This window comes from Lolium rigidum, chromosome 7 (genome assembly GCF_022539505.1).
Source record: "Lolium rigidum isolate FL_2022 chromosome 7, APGP_CSIRO_Lrig_0.1, whole genome shotgun sequence".
Lineage (NCBI taxonomy): Eukaryota > Viridiplantae > Streptophyta > Magnoliopsida > Poales > Poaceae > Lolium > Lolium rigidum.
Window position 1 is genome coordinate 313,716,772 of NC_061514.1, and position 18,139 is coordinate 313,734,910.

The 18,139-nt window shown below is 45.6% G+C and overlaps 1 protein-coding gene across 1 annotated transcript; it reads left to right on the top strand.

Annotated features, from left to right (window-relative positions):
• The first annotated feature begins 12,400 nt into the window (after positions 1 to 12,400).
• Positions 12,401 to 16,330, top strand: LOC124670468 (elongation factor 1-alpha-like). The gene is made up of 3 exons (XM_047206965.1): positions 12,401 to 12,533; positions 13,671 to 14,154; positions 15,210 to 16,330. The coding sequence occupies exons 2-3, from the start codon at positions 13,693 to 13,695 to the stop codon at positions 16,089 to 16,091; spliced, it is 1,344 nt and encodes a 447-aa protein (XP_047062921.1). The 5' UTR covers positions 12,401 to 12,533; positions 13,671 to 13,692; the 3' UTR covers positions 16,092 to 16,330.
• The last annotated feature ends 1,809 nt before the right edge of the window (positions 16,331 to 18,139 follow it).

The following is an 18,139-nucleotide window of genomic DNA, read 5'->3' on the forward strand; positions in this document are numbered from 1 at the left end:
CGCTTGCTCGGAAGCCGGCCGAGATTTGTCTGGAGCATCATAGCTTGAGATGCTGTCGAGAAAATCGTCGCCTTGGTTGATAATTTCGGCCAGCGGTCTTCCTGCGGCGACCTATGCCGTTTGTTGTGAACAGACATCTTCTCCATCCGCCCATCATTCGCTATTTCCATTAGTGCGGATCTTGTCTTTGGATTGGTCCTCCCCAAGTCTTCGACAAAATCTCCACGCCTCGATTCTGCGACGAACGCATCTATTGCTCTCTGCGTCGGATATGTTTCTGCGCGAGTTTTTGATGATATTCCACCTTTGGATATACTTTCTCATTGGCTCGTACGGCTTTTGTCGGCACGCCCTCGGTTCCTCTAATGACGCGGTTTTTTGCATGTGGACCGGAAGTTCTTGCGAACACGTCCTCGAAGCTATCCCAGCTGTCGATAGATCCTGGAGGAAGTTTCTTTATCCAAGATCGCGCGGCTCCACTCAAATGCACCTGGATGCTTTGCATAGCTATTGCTCTGGTTCCTCCGTGAGCTTCAGCTTGTCTCGAGATAATCAACTAGCCAATCCTGCGGATTTTGAAGGCCGTCGAATTTCTTGAAATTATCGGGCAACTTGAATCCCGAAGGGACTCGGGTTTTCGGACTCTTCTCGTGAAGCATGGCAGACCGCACATATCCTCGTCGTTTAGCTATGGGGAATGCCGATGTTCCCTTCTGCTTTGTCGCGCTCTATCGACACTTGCTTGTGATGCCGTGTCCCTTGCTCCACTTGGTCCTTCGGGAGCTGCTCGTTGTTCTTCGCCGCGGGTCGTGGACTATTTTGCCTTGCTTGCTCCTTCGGGAGGTGTTGATGCAAACGCCGTTCCCATGGCTCCAACTCCTGCCATTGCCATGTTATACAATGCCTCTCTTGGATCTCCTAGGGGTGGCACGGATGCAAGGATGAAAGCTTGTGTCGCCATATACCGGCTTACGGTGTCTTAGGGATGATGTTCCCTCTCGTGTCTATCGACATAAAAGACATGTCGAGGTTTTGAACCAAGTGCTCTCTTTCTTCTTCGGAGTACGTTTTGTAACCTTGATCTTGCTCGTTCCGAGCTTCCTGTGGCTATCACCCGAAGTTCTAGATTGTCGACTCAGCTCTGCCCTTCGCCTACTTGATGCGGAGGCTGCCTCCCTTCTTCGTTTAAAGCAATTGTCTGTTTTCCAATTCCCTTGCGGCTAGTGCGAGCCTATATTGATATGCTTGTAACTCTTCCGGCGTGGGCTGTGGTGGCCATTGGTTACTGAACCATCCATAGCTCTTGCGGCTCTATCCCATGCTGCTTGTGGAAGTTGAACTCTATCTCGCGGCTGTGACCCGACATATTTGTTGCCTAGGCCACGTCGCAAATCAGAGGGATCAACGTATGGATTTCTCAAATCGTCGAAAGCCTCCGATGTTTCCTCCTGATCATGGCTTGGCTCGCCGATGACATAAATCTGATGATATTTTGCATTCAGATCTATGCTGGGTTTGGTGACACCATCATGAAGATTGGTGAAGACCTTGCCCTCTTGTAGTGGATTTGTCGATGAAGTTGAAGCTGTCGACACTGCTCGAGCCATCGCTTATATAGGAGTCCGTCGATGACTCAAGTGACATGTCGTTGAAGATCTTGACGAGCTTTTCTCTTGCCCTAGTGCTGACGAAGCGTGACGACGAAGTTTCTTCCTCTCCTGACTCGATCGATGATGTTGAGCTTGAAAAATCGGAATCGACCGCCGAAAATCCCGACGAGATCGGAACTTCGAGACGATACGTTCCCTCTTTCTCGACTCGAAAGTGGAATCTTTCGAACGTCATCTCCATAGGCTCCGCCGGATCGCATATGCATCCAAACGGGAGGGTGGGTGAGGCACAAAATCAACAAGACCGGTTGCGATACTGTTTACCTCGATCCATTGCGTTGCTTGCGGTTGACGAAGTTGATGATCTTGCGGTTGACGAAGTCGACGATCTTGAACGTGCCATCGAGACCGGATCCTTGACGCCTCTAATTCCCACGGACGGCGCCAATTGACAAGGGATTAACTTGTCAATGCCTACGGAGTTGTAGACTAGGGTTTCGTTGAAAGTAGAGGGCAAGTAGATCTCGAAGGTTTCAGCCGAAAAGTACTCGACGATTATGAAAACTAGGGTTTGAAAGACAATGATTCGATGCTTTCTTTGTCCCTCGACTCCCCCTTATATAGGAGGTGGAGCCGAGGGATTCGTGTTGTACAAGTTACAAAGTCCGGGAAGGTTTACAACTCATCCCGCAAGATTACAAACACCACTTCTATTACAATTCTAACTTTCCTTAATATCAACTTGGGCTTCGAATCTTCATATTCTTCGGGTCGTGGGCCTTGATAAACCCGGGGTACTATCTTCGGCGAGCTCATTGGGGATGCCTATGTCACTCGTCCTTAGACTTAAGAAGAAAGACCCAAGAGTATCTTGAGTAATCATCAACAATGACAAGTCCATACTTGCTTCCACCAAGAGTATCATAATATGATGGCCCAAAGAGATCCAAATGAAGGAGATCCAAAGGCCTAGATGTGGTAACAATACTCTTGATAGGATGCTTCTTCTTGAGTTGTTTTCCGGCTACACATGCACTACAAACACGATCTTTCTCAAAAGAAATGCCGGTTAGTCCCACAATGTGCTCACCCTTTAGGAGTTGTTTAAGATTTCTCATGTTGACATGACCAAGGCGGCGATGCCACAACCAACCTTCGTCATGCTTGGCCGCCATTAGACATGTGGAGAGAGAGGGCTCTCTTTCGAGAGGTCAACCACGTAAAGGTTGTTCTCCACATATCCAACAAGGACCAATTTGAGATTGTCACTCCTAAAGACTTTCACACAATAATTAGTGAAATATGAATTGTAACCGGCATCGGCAAGATGATATATAGAAAGTAAGTTATAGCCTAGGGATTCAACAAGCATAACCATCTCAAGGCACAAGTCCTTAGAGATTGCTACCTTGCCATACCCAAGTACCTTTCCTTTTGAGTTGTCACCAAAGGTGATGCTTGACTTCTTGTTGATATCTTCAATGAATTGATCAAGCACACCTCTTCCTCCCGGTCATATGATTGGTGCATCCACTATCAAACACCCATTTTGGACCACCGGAGGAATACCCCTACAAAATCAAGTAGAGGATTTAGGAACCCATCGATTAATGGGTTCCTTTGCAATGGCAACAAATTTTTTTGGTACCCAAATTGAGTACTCTCTATAAGCATAGCCATTAGGAGGGCCAACATAATTAGCATAGACATCACCATAATAATCAACAAATAATGCATAGTGATCGTTTGGCCCCGTGCGGTCACCACTAGTGACTTTGCCCTTAGAGGCTTTGCCATTATTAGTGACCTTCTTGTTCTTATCTTGAGCGGGTTTCTCCTTCTTGTAGTTGTTCTTCTTGTGGGACTTGGGAACATATCCAAGTCCATACTTTTGATTGTTTGACCTTTGCTTACTCAAGAGGTCATCCAATCCTATCTTGTTCTTGGCGGTGGTGAACTTTGCAAGTTCCTTTGTTAACCTAACATTTTCCTCAAGAATAGATGCTTGCTCACAAGAAGATTCATTAGGATGATAGTCAAGACCATATTTGGTCACCAAGGATTCAAGATATGCATTGGTCTCAACATGCAAAGAAAGTTCCTCTTGTAAACGAACATGTTACTCAACAAGTTTAGCATGCTCACTAGTAAAGGAAGTGGAGGAACAAGCAAGCTTTTCAACATCAATGGGATCCTTCATTGATCCAAGAGCTTTTTTTGTAGGATTCTTGGAGTAGATCATGGTTCTCTCCAAGTTTCTTGAGCTCATCCTTGACAAGCTTGTTAGCCTTTTCAAGGTGGTCAAGATCCCTAGTGAGAGAAGCATGAGCAACTTCAAGCTCCTCCTTTGAGGCATTGAGCTCTTGGGTCAATGATTGAGCCCTATCAATAGTTTCTAGGTCCTTAACTTTATCAAGTTCATAAGTTTCAATTTGTTGCTTAAGGCTTTGAGATATGCACCTTTCGGTTTTTAGCTCTTGTCTTAGGAGATTGAATCTCCGTTCCTTCTCATTCAAATGATATTCTAATTCCTCAATGGACTCATCCTTTTCTTTGAGTGTGTCCATCAAGAAATCAAACTTGACAAGAGCTTCACCACGAAGGGTGCATCTAACATCATAGAGTTCCTTAAGCATAATTAATTCATCTTGATTTTCGTTTTCATCATCAAGAACACTAGATAGGGAAGGTGGAGGTTCCATTACCTTGGTTTCCCTTGCCATAAGACAAGAGCCAACGATTGTAGATGAGGTAGAGTCATCGGAGTCATCATCTTGAGTTATCCTTTCCATGAAGGAAGATCCAACATCATTCTCCATGGAGTAGTCCTTGGAGTAGTCATATGTGAAGAGTGACCCGGGCTTAGAAAAGCCAAACCGGCCACCCGGCCTCCTTCTCCTCATCTTCCTCTTCATCATCGGACAAGTACTCGGCCCAAACAAAGGCTCTTCCCTTGTTCTTCTTGTATCGATCATTGATTGGGTTTGGCTTCAATCTTGGCTTGACCCCTTTGATGAATCTTGGCTTGTCCACCCTTTTCTCATAAGGGCACTCATTTGCAAAGTGGCTATCTTCATCACAATTGTAGCAAGTTCTCTTCTTCTTCTTGTCATTGAGGAGCATAGGGAACTTTGCCTTGTACTTCTTGGCAAAGAAAGCAAAGTCGGTAGCCATGTCACTAGTTGAAGTCATCTCTTCATCTTCTTCAATTTCATAGTCTTCTTTGCTTCCATGATCGGCCCTAGCTTTGAGAGCAAGGTTGTGTGGCGCTTCATGGTTGTGTGAGGCTTCATCAACACGGTTCATTGCCATGAGCCTCTTTCCCGCTTTGGCCATGTTTTCATTGGCGGCCACATAGGAGACTAGATCATCGGAGTTGAGGTCGGCACTCTTGGTCATGATTTGCAAGTTGAGTGCAAGATTGGCGTCTTCTTGTTTGACGGCAATCATAGCAATGACCTTGGACTTTATGAATGCTTCATTCATCTCGAAGCCGTCATTGTACTTCTCAACACCAAGTCCATTGACCCTTACTCTAAGAGCACCAAGTCTTGCATAAGCATCGGCCACGGACTCTCCTTCTCGAATCATGAATTGATGGGCCTCTTGCTTTGCGGTCTCATAAAGAGCGGATTGGATCAAATCGGTTCCCTCTTGGAGTACTATGATTCGATCCCACAACTCTTTAGCGGAGTCTATGTCATTGACTTGATCAAGGAGCTTGCGGTTGATGCCACTCCTAATCTTGTCACGTGCGGAGGCGTTGAGTTGATGGTTGTAGAATTCGGTGGAGGTCAACCGAATGGGATCTTGTGGCTCCCGGTATCCATGAACAATGATCTCCCACAACTCCACGCTGTACAGTGCGAATATGAGATTCCATAGAAGATTTCCAAAAGGAAAGTGAGTTCCATCAAAATGGGGAACATTCCCACTATGGTTTATATGAGGCATGGGTGAAGTGTTTTTGGGATAGTCATGGTTGACTTCGCGATAGGTCCCTAGGGAGGCCGAAGCCGTACTAGGAGACCCATTAGTCAAGTTCTTAAGCATGACAGACATCTCTCGCCATTTGGCTTTGTAGCTCATCCTCCTTTTTCTTCTTCTCGGCATCATATGCCAAGAATCTAGATTTCATCTCTTTAACCGAAAGGTTAGAGTCTTCATCTAGACCCTCGAATAGTTTATCCATCTCACTCTTAAGGCGGTGAAGCCCTTAATAAGAGTCCGAGGCTCGATACCAATTGAAAGTATAGAGATGGTAAACCTAGAGGGGGAGGGTGAATAGGTTTCTATAGATTTTAATTCTTTCTTTGCAATATTAGGCTTTGCGGAATATAAAGGTGCGCCTAATGCAAACTAGGTGAGGCAACCTATATGAGGATACAATAAACTCGAGCACGAAGGCTCTACGAGGCGATTAAATCACAAGTAAGGAGTTCGGTTAGAGATAGCAGGTAGCACGCGGAGACGAGGATGTATTCCCGTGTTCCCTTCCTTTGCAAGAAGGTACGTCACGTTTGGAGGGTGGAGGTCCCACGAAGGATTCCCCACGCCACGAAGGCTCACCCTATTCTCCGGAGCCTATCCCACGAAGGAATAGCTCACTCACTTGTGGTAGACTTTGAGGTAGCCTCCAAACCTTCACAATCTTGCCGCAGCAAATCCACAACCCGGATGCTTCCGGACTCCTCTTGCCCACCTAGGGTTTCCAAGGAACCCTAGGAAGCAAGCTTCTCGATGAATACAAGGGGGAATGAGATTTGGCTTGGTAGAACAGTAGATCGGGTCCTCCTCTAGTGATTCCCCGGAGGGATTTGAGTTTGGGTGGAGGAGGAGGGAGATCGGAGGCTTTTGGTGTTTCTAGTAATGGAGTAAGAGAGAGAGAGCTCAAGAACAGTTTGTAGTGTAGTGCCTAAGTGTTCTGAGGTAGGAGAAGGCCTATTTATAGTGTTCTTTGAAATATGGCCGTTGGTCACTTGCCACCTCAGCTTTCTTCTCGTCAAACCCGGTCAATCGGACCGGTGGCCGGACTCGTCCGGTGCAGAGTCCGGTCGAGGCCGGACCAGATGACCGGACCAGCCGGTTGTGACCGGATCTTGGGCCGGATCCTATTTTTCTTCGTCCGAGGAGCTCCTCCGGTTGGCGCCGGTTGGCGCCGGTCGGCCGGGCCGTACGCCGGACTTCGCCGGTCGGAGGCCGGGCGGCCGGGCGGCAAGCCGGATTCTTCGGGCGTTGGTTTGCAGCCCGGTTGGCGCCCGGTCAACCGGACCGCACGCGGACCGGCCGGTGCGGAGCCCGGTCCAACGGGTGACGAGGCCGGATTTCTTCTGTAGACCCCTTTTCGATTGTTGTTGAAGTGGGGGTCTCCTTTAGCCTTCTTGTTCCTTTGATACACCATTTATGCCACTTTTCCTAATACGTGAGATAATCCTTATAAACGTATTATGTCAAATACTCTAGCACGGTGTCATTGTTACCAAAATAATGGATAAGGGTAAAATACCCTTACAAATGGTGTGTGTGACCCTTGCCTTGAAGGTTGTTTGCAATAAGATAAAACCCAACAACCTGTCTGTAAATGAGTCCAATGCCTTATGGCAACAAATCAATCTTTCAAAAACTAGAGTTTCCCTCCAATTCCTCTAAAACCCTAAAACCTATTTTCTTCTATCTTGATTTAAAAAAAGTGATGCCATGATCATCGTTCTCTGGCCTACACCTTAAACTCAATTCCTCTCTTATCTTTGATAAACATTGCTTTAGTATTTTCAGAAATCACCATTGTCCAAGCACCACTCTAAAAAAGCACCTAAAGTCTGAAACTGTCAAAAAAACAAGTGCAGGCAGCGATTCGTGAAGATCACCAAAATGCTCCACTTTCGACCTCTCCCACCTGCCCATTTGTGCGTTATATATTAGTTTGTAAAATTCTTAGTAATCCTGGTTATGTCCTTAGTACGGTGGAGAAAGAATCAACCCATTCAGGCACCCATCTGCTCCTGGGGAAAAAGGTGAAAATTGGTTGATCACATCATATTTCAGAAAAAGACCTTCGGGTCCATCTACAGCCTCGACTTTGAGCCTTTCCCCTGCCCTCATTCATCCCCCATTAATTCCTCCAGTAAAATTCTTTGGGAAGCGTGGTACCTTCCTCTGTAACCTAGAGAAAGAATCAACTTCGTTCGTGATATAAATCGATCAGGAGAAAAATAACAAATCTGCCCGATCTAAAAAACTGGGCGTGTCAACCATATCTCCGCCTCTTTCTCTTTCTCTTATTCCAGTCGACCTGGTCTTGCCATACCTCCGTCTCGGCCTCGTCACCGTCGCCCTGGAGCCTCTCCCCTCTCCCTCAAACTCGGCCCAAACCAAGCAAGGCCTTGGCCCGAATAACACCGAACCCTAACAGCTTGGAACTCTCCCGCTCGATCTCCCTCCCTTCCCGCGCCTCCTGACACCTATGCTGACGTTTGCCCTCCGACGTCACCACCAAGCACCGCCCCAACGTCATCCCTCGCCCCTCCATTGGCCACTGCCACTGCGAGCTCGCCCTCCGATTGGCCAACGCCACCACCCACACTCCCCGCTCGCCTATAAAAGGGCACCCCAACTCACTCTTCTCCTCCACACACTCCACTCCATCCCAACCATCATCCCTCCTCTAGCCCGAAAGCGCTGCAACGCAGCTCTGGCCGTGCTCGCCGGGAAAAGCAGCCCCGTTGCCGTGGTCACCGCCGAGTGGCAAGGAAGGATGCGCTGGCGCCAATGCTCCCCGCCCCTCTCTTCCCTCTCCATTGCGTTCCCAAGTCTCTTCCACATCTAATGCGACCTTTTTCTCAGCCCAGAACAGCCTGTGAGCGCCGCCGTCGCTATCCGTTCGGGGACGTCTGCGGAGGAGGACCGCCAAGACGAGCTGCTGCAGGAGGAGAGGTCGCCGCCAAGCCCGCCCCTGGACTTCCTCGACGCACCGCCACCCCGCCCAACCTCCGCCGGCCACTCCCGCTCGCCGCCGGTGAGTCCCCGACCCACCGCTCTCTCCGTTCCGCCGGTCACGCACGCACAGAGACACGAGGGAGGGAGACGACCCGAGCGTGCGTGCATGGGCCGCTTGGCCACGTTGGCCATGCAGGCTGGCCCGCACCGGGCCCTCTCTCTCTCGCCTTTTTAATTTTTCTTTTATTTCCCCTCCGTCCACCTGGATAATCCCCTGGGCCGGCCCAAAACTACCCCCCCCGCGCGGCCCAGTGTTTTCCCGCCCTCTCTAATTCGTTTGAACTTTGTAAATTGCTGTTTAAATGTGATAAAAACCAGTGACCTTCTTCTGTTAATAACTCGAGATAAACAAACCAAAATCAAGTGAAACAAATTTCATTAGTTCAAAATTTTTATTATATTTCCAATGCCGCTTACCTCATATTTGTAGGATTTTTGCACGAGTTTTGGTGAATTAAACTTGTTCTATGTGTAGTAAGACTCTAGCAAATTCCTAAAATTGTAGGATTAATATTTTTGGGTGAATCCAATTGTGTTAGTCTTGTTTTAGTACTTGGACATCTAGGAAAAATGTTTTTATTCTCTCGTTCATGCATATTTATTTACTGTTACTAATATGTATGTGTCACATGAATTGTTGAACCAAAACTTTTTGTTTATTTAAAATCCTTGACCACCTCTTTTTTATTAAAAATGGTCTACCTATGTTTTACTCTTCCAAAACAAAACCTTCGAGACTTAAAACAAGTTCTAGTGTTTTGCTTAAGATTTCAAAATAGTGTGGCATATTGTTTACCTCCTATTTTGGGTAGTGTTTTATAAGCAAAATAAAATAGGAAAAATGATTTGTGCCTTTCCAAAAATGTACGAAAATAAACTACAAAATATTTTGGTGCAAAACCTTTGCACTTGTCTTCTTTGTGGTGTTATCTACCAGGGAATATTCAGTTAAATGACTTGGTGATAACCGGAGAAGCAATTACTAATTTAGGAGTCTCTCATGCCCTTTCTAAAAGAAATAAAAATGGGCTTCTTAAAACAAATTGTCAAAGTTGTTTTGTAGTGGCTTTAAGTCCTGAGTATGTTAGCCCTTAGTATAGTGGTTAGTTTCTGATTGTTGCATGTTTGCTTTGTTGGTGCAATGAGTTGATTGTGTTCCTTTTTAATTCACGACGATAGATACGGACATTGTCGGGATTGCAGGAGAGAAAGGATTCGAAGATATTTGAAGAAGTCAGGGACAAATAAGCCAACCAAGGTAAGCCATCTTTTGATCTCTTGATGTTGTGTTACTTATTGTTGTTATCTTCTTGTTATCATTATCTCTTGATACACCTTGGGTTAGTTATACGTGTGTTGTCTTCGCATACTTACCTTAAGTATATTGACCTTCTTGACACCCCAATCACACCCTCTTTTTATTGGTAAGATGCATAGCATCATGACCTTTGTTGTATCATTCTACTTGAGCCACTATGCATGCTTACCCTAAGCATGTATAACCCCCTTGACACCCACTTATTCATCTCCTTAGTGGTATGATGGCTAACATCATGCCATTGTTGTAAGCTTTAGTTCAGCAAAATAAAACCCTAGGTTGGGAAAACCCGATGTTTTAGTTTTCGGAAAGATTTTGAAAACCTTGAGAAGATGCGGTCTTGCCCAAGTGTGTTTCAAGAAAAAGGGTCTTGAGATTTCGGAAAAATGGTACAGGGTTGGTAGGTGACAAACAAGTGTGGGTAAAATGATTTTTAAAGGAGCACTGTGTATAAGTGTTCGCCATCCCAACTTTTTACCGCGCAACCACATTACCCTGGGGTGGGACGGGGCTTAGCCCGTAGTTTGTTGAAGCTGGCGTGGGACACCTCACAACTTTCTATGGGGGTGGATATGGCCCCTAAAGCCGGGTTGCGCTCTGGAGGAGGCAATACACTGTATTAACTTATAGCCGGACGATTGCGAGGGTCTTCACGCCATGGCGCCGGAGATACGCTCAAATAAGGAGGTATGCCGCCGGGGTACCGGGAAGGTTAAGCCCACGGGGAAAGACCCATGCCGGGGAGACAAGCGAAAGGTTATGTCCGAGTTTACTGTCATGGCATAGTTGATATGCGGGGATGATGCCCACTTGATAGACTCGCGGATCTTATAGGGAAGTGTGCAAACTCTGTAGAGTCCAATCTATTCGAATAGCCGTGTCCACGGTCATGGACGGGTTGAAATGACCATACTTAAGCGGGCTTAGTTTTGTTTAAGAAATGTTTTACAAAGAAAAAGAGAAAGTGTTCTCAGAGTACCAGAAGGGTACGGGAAAGGTTGACGATCATATGGAGATGGTCGGGAAGGAAATAAAAAGGGCTACTCTCATCCTAGTGTTTTATGTTGTAGAACTCTTTTGAAGGATCTTTCTCAACAAAGATATAGAGATGTCGTAGAATTCTCTTAGTGTCCCCTTCAACTGCGATGTTTGGATGCTATATCCACAAGAGAAACTATTTCTCTTTCACATGCTATATCCACGAGAGAAACTATTTCTCTTTCACATGCTATATCCACGAGAGAAACTATTTCTCTTTCACATGCTATATCCACAAGAGAAACTACTCCTCTTCTACATGCTATTTCCACAGGAGAAATTAGCTCTTCCGTCTTGTCATCTTAGATTAACATTTGTTAACTTGCACTCTTGCAAAGTACCTTCATGATGGTTTGCGAGTACAATTCCAATGTACTCACGGCTTTGTCCCTGGCTATTTACTTGGCCAGACTTGGAGGAACACGACGAATGAAGAAGGAGTTGGCGACGTCTATGCGAGCTAGGAACGTCTTCCCAGTCAGTTGCGTGTAGGGTTATGGCAGATGACTTGGCTCTACGCTGCTGAAATGATTCCGCTACTCTGATGATTATATTAGGCCTTTCGAGGCTATCATGTAAAGATGGGTCATGTGACCTTATAGCATTGACGTTTAATTGGGCAAGAGCTGTCCTCGTTGCGCTGTGCATAGTCTGTCCAGGCTCCGTTCGCGTGGCCGGAGCAAGCAATTATGGTGATTAGTATTTACGTTTAATGGTTGCTGTGCATAGAATCTGCTCAGGCTCCGTTCGCGCTCGGCTCTTTCGTGTGCGTGGCCGTCGCCCAAGCTCGTGGCTGCAGCTAGGGGCGCAGGCGGTGACCCGCGCGGGAAAATCTAGGCAGCGTCGGGGATAGTTCTTGTGAAGAAGACGATGACTTTTGGAATATTCTGTTTTTCGGTTTTCGGTTTACGGGTTACGTTCGCGCCAACCGTTTTACGACCCGTAAACATGTTTTCGGAAGACTGGTCTTGAGTTTTTCAGTTTGGGTTTTTACGGGCTCTATTAGAGATGCTCTTATATTCTTACACAAATAAGTACAATGTACTAAATGACTTTGACAAGATGATGAATTCAACAAAACCCAACACCGAAGGACAAGGTGATGCTCCATATAAATGATTTATCCATCAAATTGCACTTACGATATGCAAACTAGAATTTGAATATGAGAAACTTATTTTTAGCTAAATGAACAATTTTCAAATTTAGAAAATTTCCATTTAGCAAGAACAAAAACAACTTGCATTTTTTTGTTGAGAATACAACTTATGAAAGAATCTGACCAAAATACCGTCTGGCCCGGCCCAGGAGCTTTCAGTGGCCGAATCTGGAAAATATGTCGCGGTTTACTTTTCTTACCTGCAGCCCTCAATTATTTTCTTGACCGAATGCGATTTATTCATTCAGTTTTAAACAAGAGGATATTCCTTCACTGCCAAGGCGACAGCGCAGGCGCCACGAAACCCTCGAAAGCGCAGGCGCCACGAAATCGCAAGGGCAGGAGGCCTATATAATACGGAGCCAGATAAACCCTAGGCGAACTATCAGACCGCGCGCGCCGCCAGTATCTGGTAAGTAGATGGATCTGCTTCGTTTCCAGTTCTTGAGCTTTGTCGCATCAACTGGTTCTGTAGATCCAGTCGATTCTCTCGAGCTGCTTGGTTTGATTTCCCCCGTTGACCTCCGTGTTTGTTACGGTTGATTTGGTACCGTGATTCGATCTGTTTATCTCCTGGGCTAAGCTAGTTTTGCCGTAGAATGATTCGTCATGGGTAGATCTCGTTCGATTTGTCTCGATTCGCTGCCATGTACCTTAGTGAGATTGATTCATCATTCAGCGACGGTTTATAGTACCCCCTTGTTAGATCTGTTACATAATCCCGCTGTAATTGGTAGTCGTACTCGAGTTGTGAGTCCGATTTGGATCCATCATGCAGCAGCAGTTCGTACTACTGTTAGATCTCGTCCGATTTGGAGTACCTTGTTTTAGATCTGTTAATTTTTCCGCATTAATTCGTAGCCCTGTTCGAGTTTTTGTTGAATTAGGGCTCGTCATCTGCAAGTTAATTCTTCTAGCTTAGTGTCCGCGCGATAGCAATTTGGAGATGCAACCTGTGCCCATTGTCTAATGGTAAAGACTGAAGGCCTCACAGAGGCCTTCTGATATAGGTTCGATTCCTATTGGGTGCGTCTGCAGACGTTCCTTGCATCTCCACTTCGCTCAGATCCTGAATTATCTTGTCAAGTATTTGCCTTGCCTGCTAATCTCGTATACTCGGATTAGATCAGCTTGGCTGCTTGACATGGTGTTCTGGCCATATGGTTAATCCTACTTTACTGTTAGTAACCTCTCGGATTTGTATGCTTTTAATTGTTATGTGGAGTCATATTCTGTCTTTTCATACCGTCAGTTTTGTTGAAGTAATTCTGTGATTTAGAATTGATTCATTCATCTGTTATCACCACTCCCTGCTTGTATACCTGACATGGTGTTCTACTCTTCTGTTAATAATAATCACATCAATTGTTCTGTCTTTACCTATTGTCTGGAGTCTGATTAAGTTTTGCATGCTTTCCATTATTGTCTGATTGATTCTATGTTTTGTTTTCTCAATGTTGAATTATATTCTGTTCTTCTTGTAAAGCAATTATCCAGTTTCATTGAACTAATCAAACTCCTTTCACCACCTGCAATTGATTGTGTGCAGTTAGTTAACAGCTCCAGCAGCCATGGGGAAGGAGAAGATTCACATCAGCATTGTGGTCATTGGCCATGTCGACTCTGGCAAGTCGACGACCACTGGTCACCTGATCTACAAGCTTGGAGGCATCGACAAGCGTGTGATCGAGAGGTTCGAGAAGGAAGCTGCTGAGATGAACAAGAGGTCCTTCAAGTACGCCTGGGTGCTTGACAAGCTCAAGGCCGAGCGTGAGAGGGGTATCACCATCGATATCGCCCTGTGGAAGTTCGAGACCACCAAGTACTCCTGCACCGTCATTGATGCTCCTGGTCACCGTGACTTCATCAAGAACATGATCACTGGTACCTCCCAGGCTGATTGTGCTGTGCTTATCATTGACTCCACCACTGGTGGTTTTGAGGCTGGTATCTCCAAGGATGGCCAGACCCGTGAGCATGCTCTCCTTGCTTTCACCCTTGGAGTGAGGCAGATGATCTGCTGCTGCAACAAGGTATAACTTGTCCAAACTCTATTTGTTCATGAAACAACATACTACCACACATTGATTTCGCTGGTCTTTAGCTTGATTTTGTCTTGTTGCATGATCTGAATGCTTGCTCAAGTGCTTTATTTCAAAGTAGTTCATTGATGTAAATGGATTAATTGTTTCCTGTAATTATACCAGATTCTGTAACTAGTTTACAAACTAGTTTGTTTGTTCTACTGCTCTTATGGTATAGCTTAATCAAGACTATGAAAGAACATATTAATACAGAATGATGATGCTAGTCCTTGGTACTATTTATGTTTGCTGCTTAGCTGAACTCTATGAAAGAACGTATTTCTATAGAAGGATGATGCTAGTCCTTGGTATGATTTATGTTTGCTGCATGATCTCAATGCGTCATGTTCTGCATCTAGTGCCCTGTTTCAAATTTATTACTGTACACATGTTTTGAATGCACTAGTCCATTGTTTCCCGAAATGTCTGCTATCAGTAGTAATGTAAGATTAATGGAAAATTCTGTCTGTTTTACCTTGTACTATCTCCACACAGTTTCTTCGAATTTGTTTGAGTGTTATGCTGCCCTTTTTTTTAATATAAACTTCTGCCATAAGTAGTGCTGCAATTTCATTACATATCTTTGCATGCCTTTTTATAATAATTACTCTTGTACTATCTTACAGTGTCTTAAGCTTCAAGTTCTTTTTAACTAATGACATTGTCATGTTGCTCTTTTTATGAATTTGCTTTGTTTCAGTTTAGTGCTTTCTTAATTATACCAGGTTCTGTAACTAGTAATTGAACTATTTCTATTGTTCCGCTGCCTTTACTGTAACCTTATGAAAGAAATTTGAAGCAGTCCTTTAAATGATTTACTTTTGATGATATCATAGCTTGATTCTAGTAATATGCCATCTATAATAAGCATTAATTTCTTTTACATTTGTTTAGTTGTGCTGCTGCTCTTTTTTGCCATAAGCTTGTGCTTTCAGTTCTATACATGCCTTCTGTAATAAGCAGCACAATGTTTGAAACTAATGTGCTTGTTCTGTTCTTTGTAGATGGATGCCACCACCCCCAAGTACTCCAAGGGCCGTTACGAGGAAATCGTGAAGGAGGTCTCCTCATACCTGAAGAAGGTCGGCTACAACCCTGACAAGGTCCCATTTGTCCCCATCTCTGGGTTCGAGGGTGACAACATGATTGAGAGGTCCACCAACCTTGACTGGTACAAGGGCCCCACCCTCCTTGAGGCTCTTGACCAGATCAACGAGCCCAAGAGGCCCTCGGACAAGCCCCTGCGTCTTCCCCTCCAGGACGTTTACAAGATTGGTGGCATTGGAACTGTGCCAGTGGGGCGTGTTGAGACAGGTGTGATCAAGCCTGGCCAGCTCGTCACCTTTGGCCCAACTGGGCTGACCACTGAGGTCAAGTCTGTGGAGATGCACCACGAGTCTATGCTTGAGGCTGGTCCAGGTGACAATGTTGGCTTCAACGTCAAGAATGTGGCTGTGAAGGATATCAAGCGTGGGTATGTGGCCTCCAATGCCAAGGACGACCCAGCCAAGGAGGCTGCCAGCTTTGTTGCCCAGGTCATCATCATGAACCACCCTGGTCAGATCGGCAACGGCTACGCCCCAGTGCTGGACTGCCACACATCCCACATCGCCGTCAAGTTCTCTGAGATCCAGACCAAGGTTGACAGGCGATCTGGTAAGGAGATTGAGGCCTTCCCCAAGTTCCTCAAGAACGGCGATGCTGGTTTCGTGAAGATGATTCCCACCAAGCCCATGGTGGTGGAGACCTTCGCCCAGTACCCTCCCCTTGGTCGCTTTGCTGTGCGCGACATGAGGCAGACCGTCGCTGTTGGTGTGATCAAGAGCGTGGAGAAGAAGGATCCCACTGGCGCCAAGGTGACCAAGGCTGCCGCCAAGAAGAAATGAGATGATGCCTGGTGGTTGTCTGCTACTACACTCGCAGTAGTGGTGGTGGTATATCGTGATGTTAGGAGTGTTAGTGTGTTTGGGAACTTGCCCCGTTTTGTCGAGTTTGGTTATGTGCGCGTCGAGCAGCCTTTGTGCTGCTTATCATTCTATCTTCTGTTTGTGTTGGTGAACTATTGGCATGCTATGTTCGGTTACAGTTGCTACTTTATATATAGCAGGTCAGAAATTTGGAGTCATATTATTTTGTCTGAGTTTACTGTGTGATTCTTAATATCTCTGCCTGCCTTTTTTACTTTGATAACTCACCAACTGACTCTTGTTTCCTCGAGGTCGAGGACAGTTGCAGACTTCCAGTTGCCCAATATTTCCCATGTGTAGTGGATGCCAACCTCTGCCATTGCCCAGCATTTTCCATGTTTTGTTGATTTTGACTGATGCCTTTTTCTATGTGCTGCACTGCTGCGGTTTGTGCTACCTCATGTACCCAAAATTTGTTGTTGATTTATTCAGCGAGCGCTTCAATGTTATATACACAATATAACTAGTGAACTAACTAGCTGGATAATCTCATCAAACCTAGTGAATTAATTGGTCAACTAATCTCACCATGTAATTCCAGTTCGAGAGATTGTTCTATACCTTTTAGAGTAGAGAATAAACACTGTACAACTTATCAGTACTTTATAATGTGAAATTTAAGTTATAATATTGCTTAACACTGTCCCACATTATACATAGTTTTTTGGATTTGTTGCCATTTCTAGTTAATTAATTATTTTGATCGAGATATGCGTGCGAAACGAGCGATGGTTATGTTATAGATGAACATGCTTGTATTTATCATAGTCAGTGACCAATGAGAGTGCATCGCTACATACAGTTCGTTAGTTGAGGATTCACTTATTTGTACACTGGTGTTTGCTGTATATGATTTTGATGGACATTTAAATGCTCTCAAATGATAATAATCAAGATTTTTCTCTTTCAAATGATCTGGTGGTGAAGTTTACTTATCTATCTTGTTGTTTGTCTAGTACGTACTGTGTAGAAGCCCTTTTAAATCTATCTAGGTAACATGAACACATAAATGAGATCTGCTGAAGATGGTGCATCAACTCTTACTGACCATGGTACTGTCACATGATCTCTAATTTGATATCCATTGGCATCTCCTTCCTCCTGGCCGGCCACCGTCTCTAGTTTTTAAATCCTTCAAGGTATGATATCCTAGTGTCCCACACCTCCGTTCTTGTTCTGGTAGGGATGCATGTATATATTTTAATGGTCCGCTACTAGATTCTGATGTTGCTTGTGACCTGAGCTGATTTATCCTGGTACATAACTTCAAACATGTTAAATAATTAGATTGTCAAAACACATACCTAGCTACTAATTTAGATGGTTCAGGAAGTTGAAGCCTGTGGTTCAATTATTTAGATGCATGTTTCTTGGTTGGTCTGCTGATTTCTTTTGCAGTGTGCATTTGTAGCTGGGCTATTCAGTTGACCGCACGCCACTACCCGTAGGAGCCCGCAACAAGGCGCCCTTGTGCAACGGAAGGAAACCAAACGATGACCGCACGCCACTACCCGTAGGAGCCCGCACATTCCTTCCGCCCGAGCCCAATGGGGCCCGATCGGACTGAACGGCGCCGCTGCTGCATCTTGTGGCCGCCGTCCCCTCGCTACACCGATGCCATGAGAAGAGGCGACGAGCGCCGTCATCCCCGTCAACTCGGCGCAAGGAGGGAAATCCGCTGCCACCACCACACCGCCCGATCTTTGCCCGACGATGCCCCCGGCGACGACGGCGGTAGGGAGAACGCAAGAGGGGGCTAGAGGAGTGGAGGGCGGCGAGCGCCCCGGCGGTGGCGCGGCGCCGCCGCGTTGGGGTGGTTTAGGGATCTTATTCATAGGTGTTCCTTTTGTTATCTCACCCAACAACATTGATCTGAGTTTGGTGTCGATCGATCCGATTCACACGGTGAACAATCGATATGAATAGCACATGGTATTTATTGGGTGTCAAAAGTTGGGTTGGGGTTT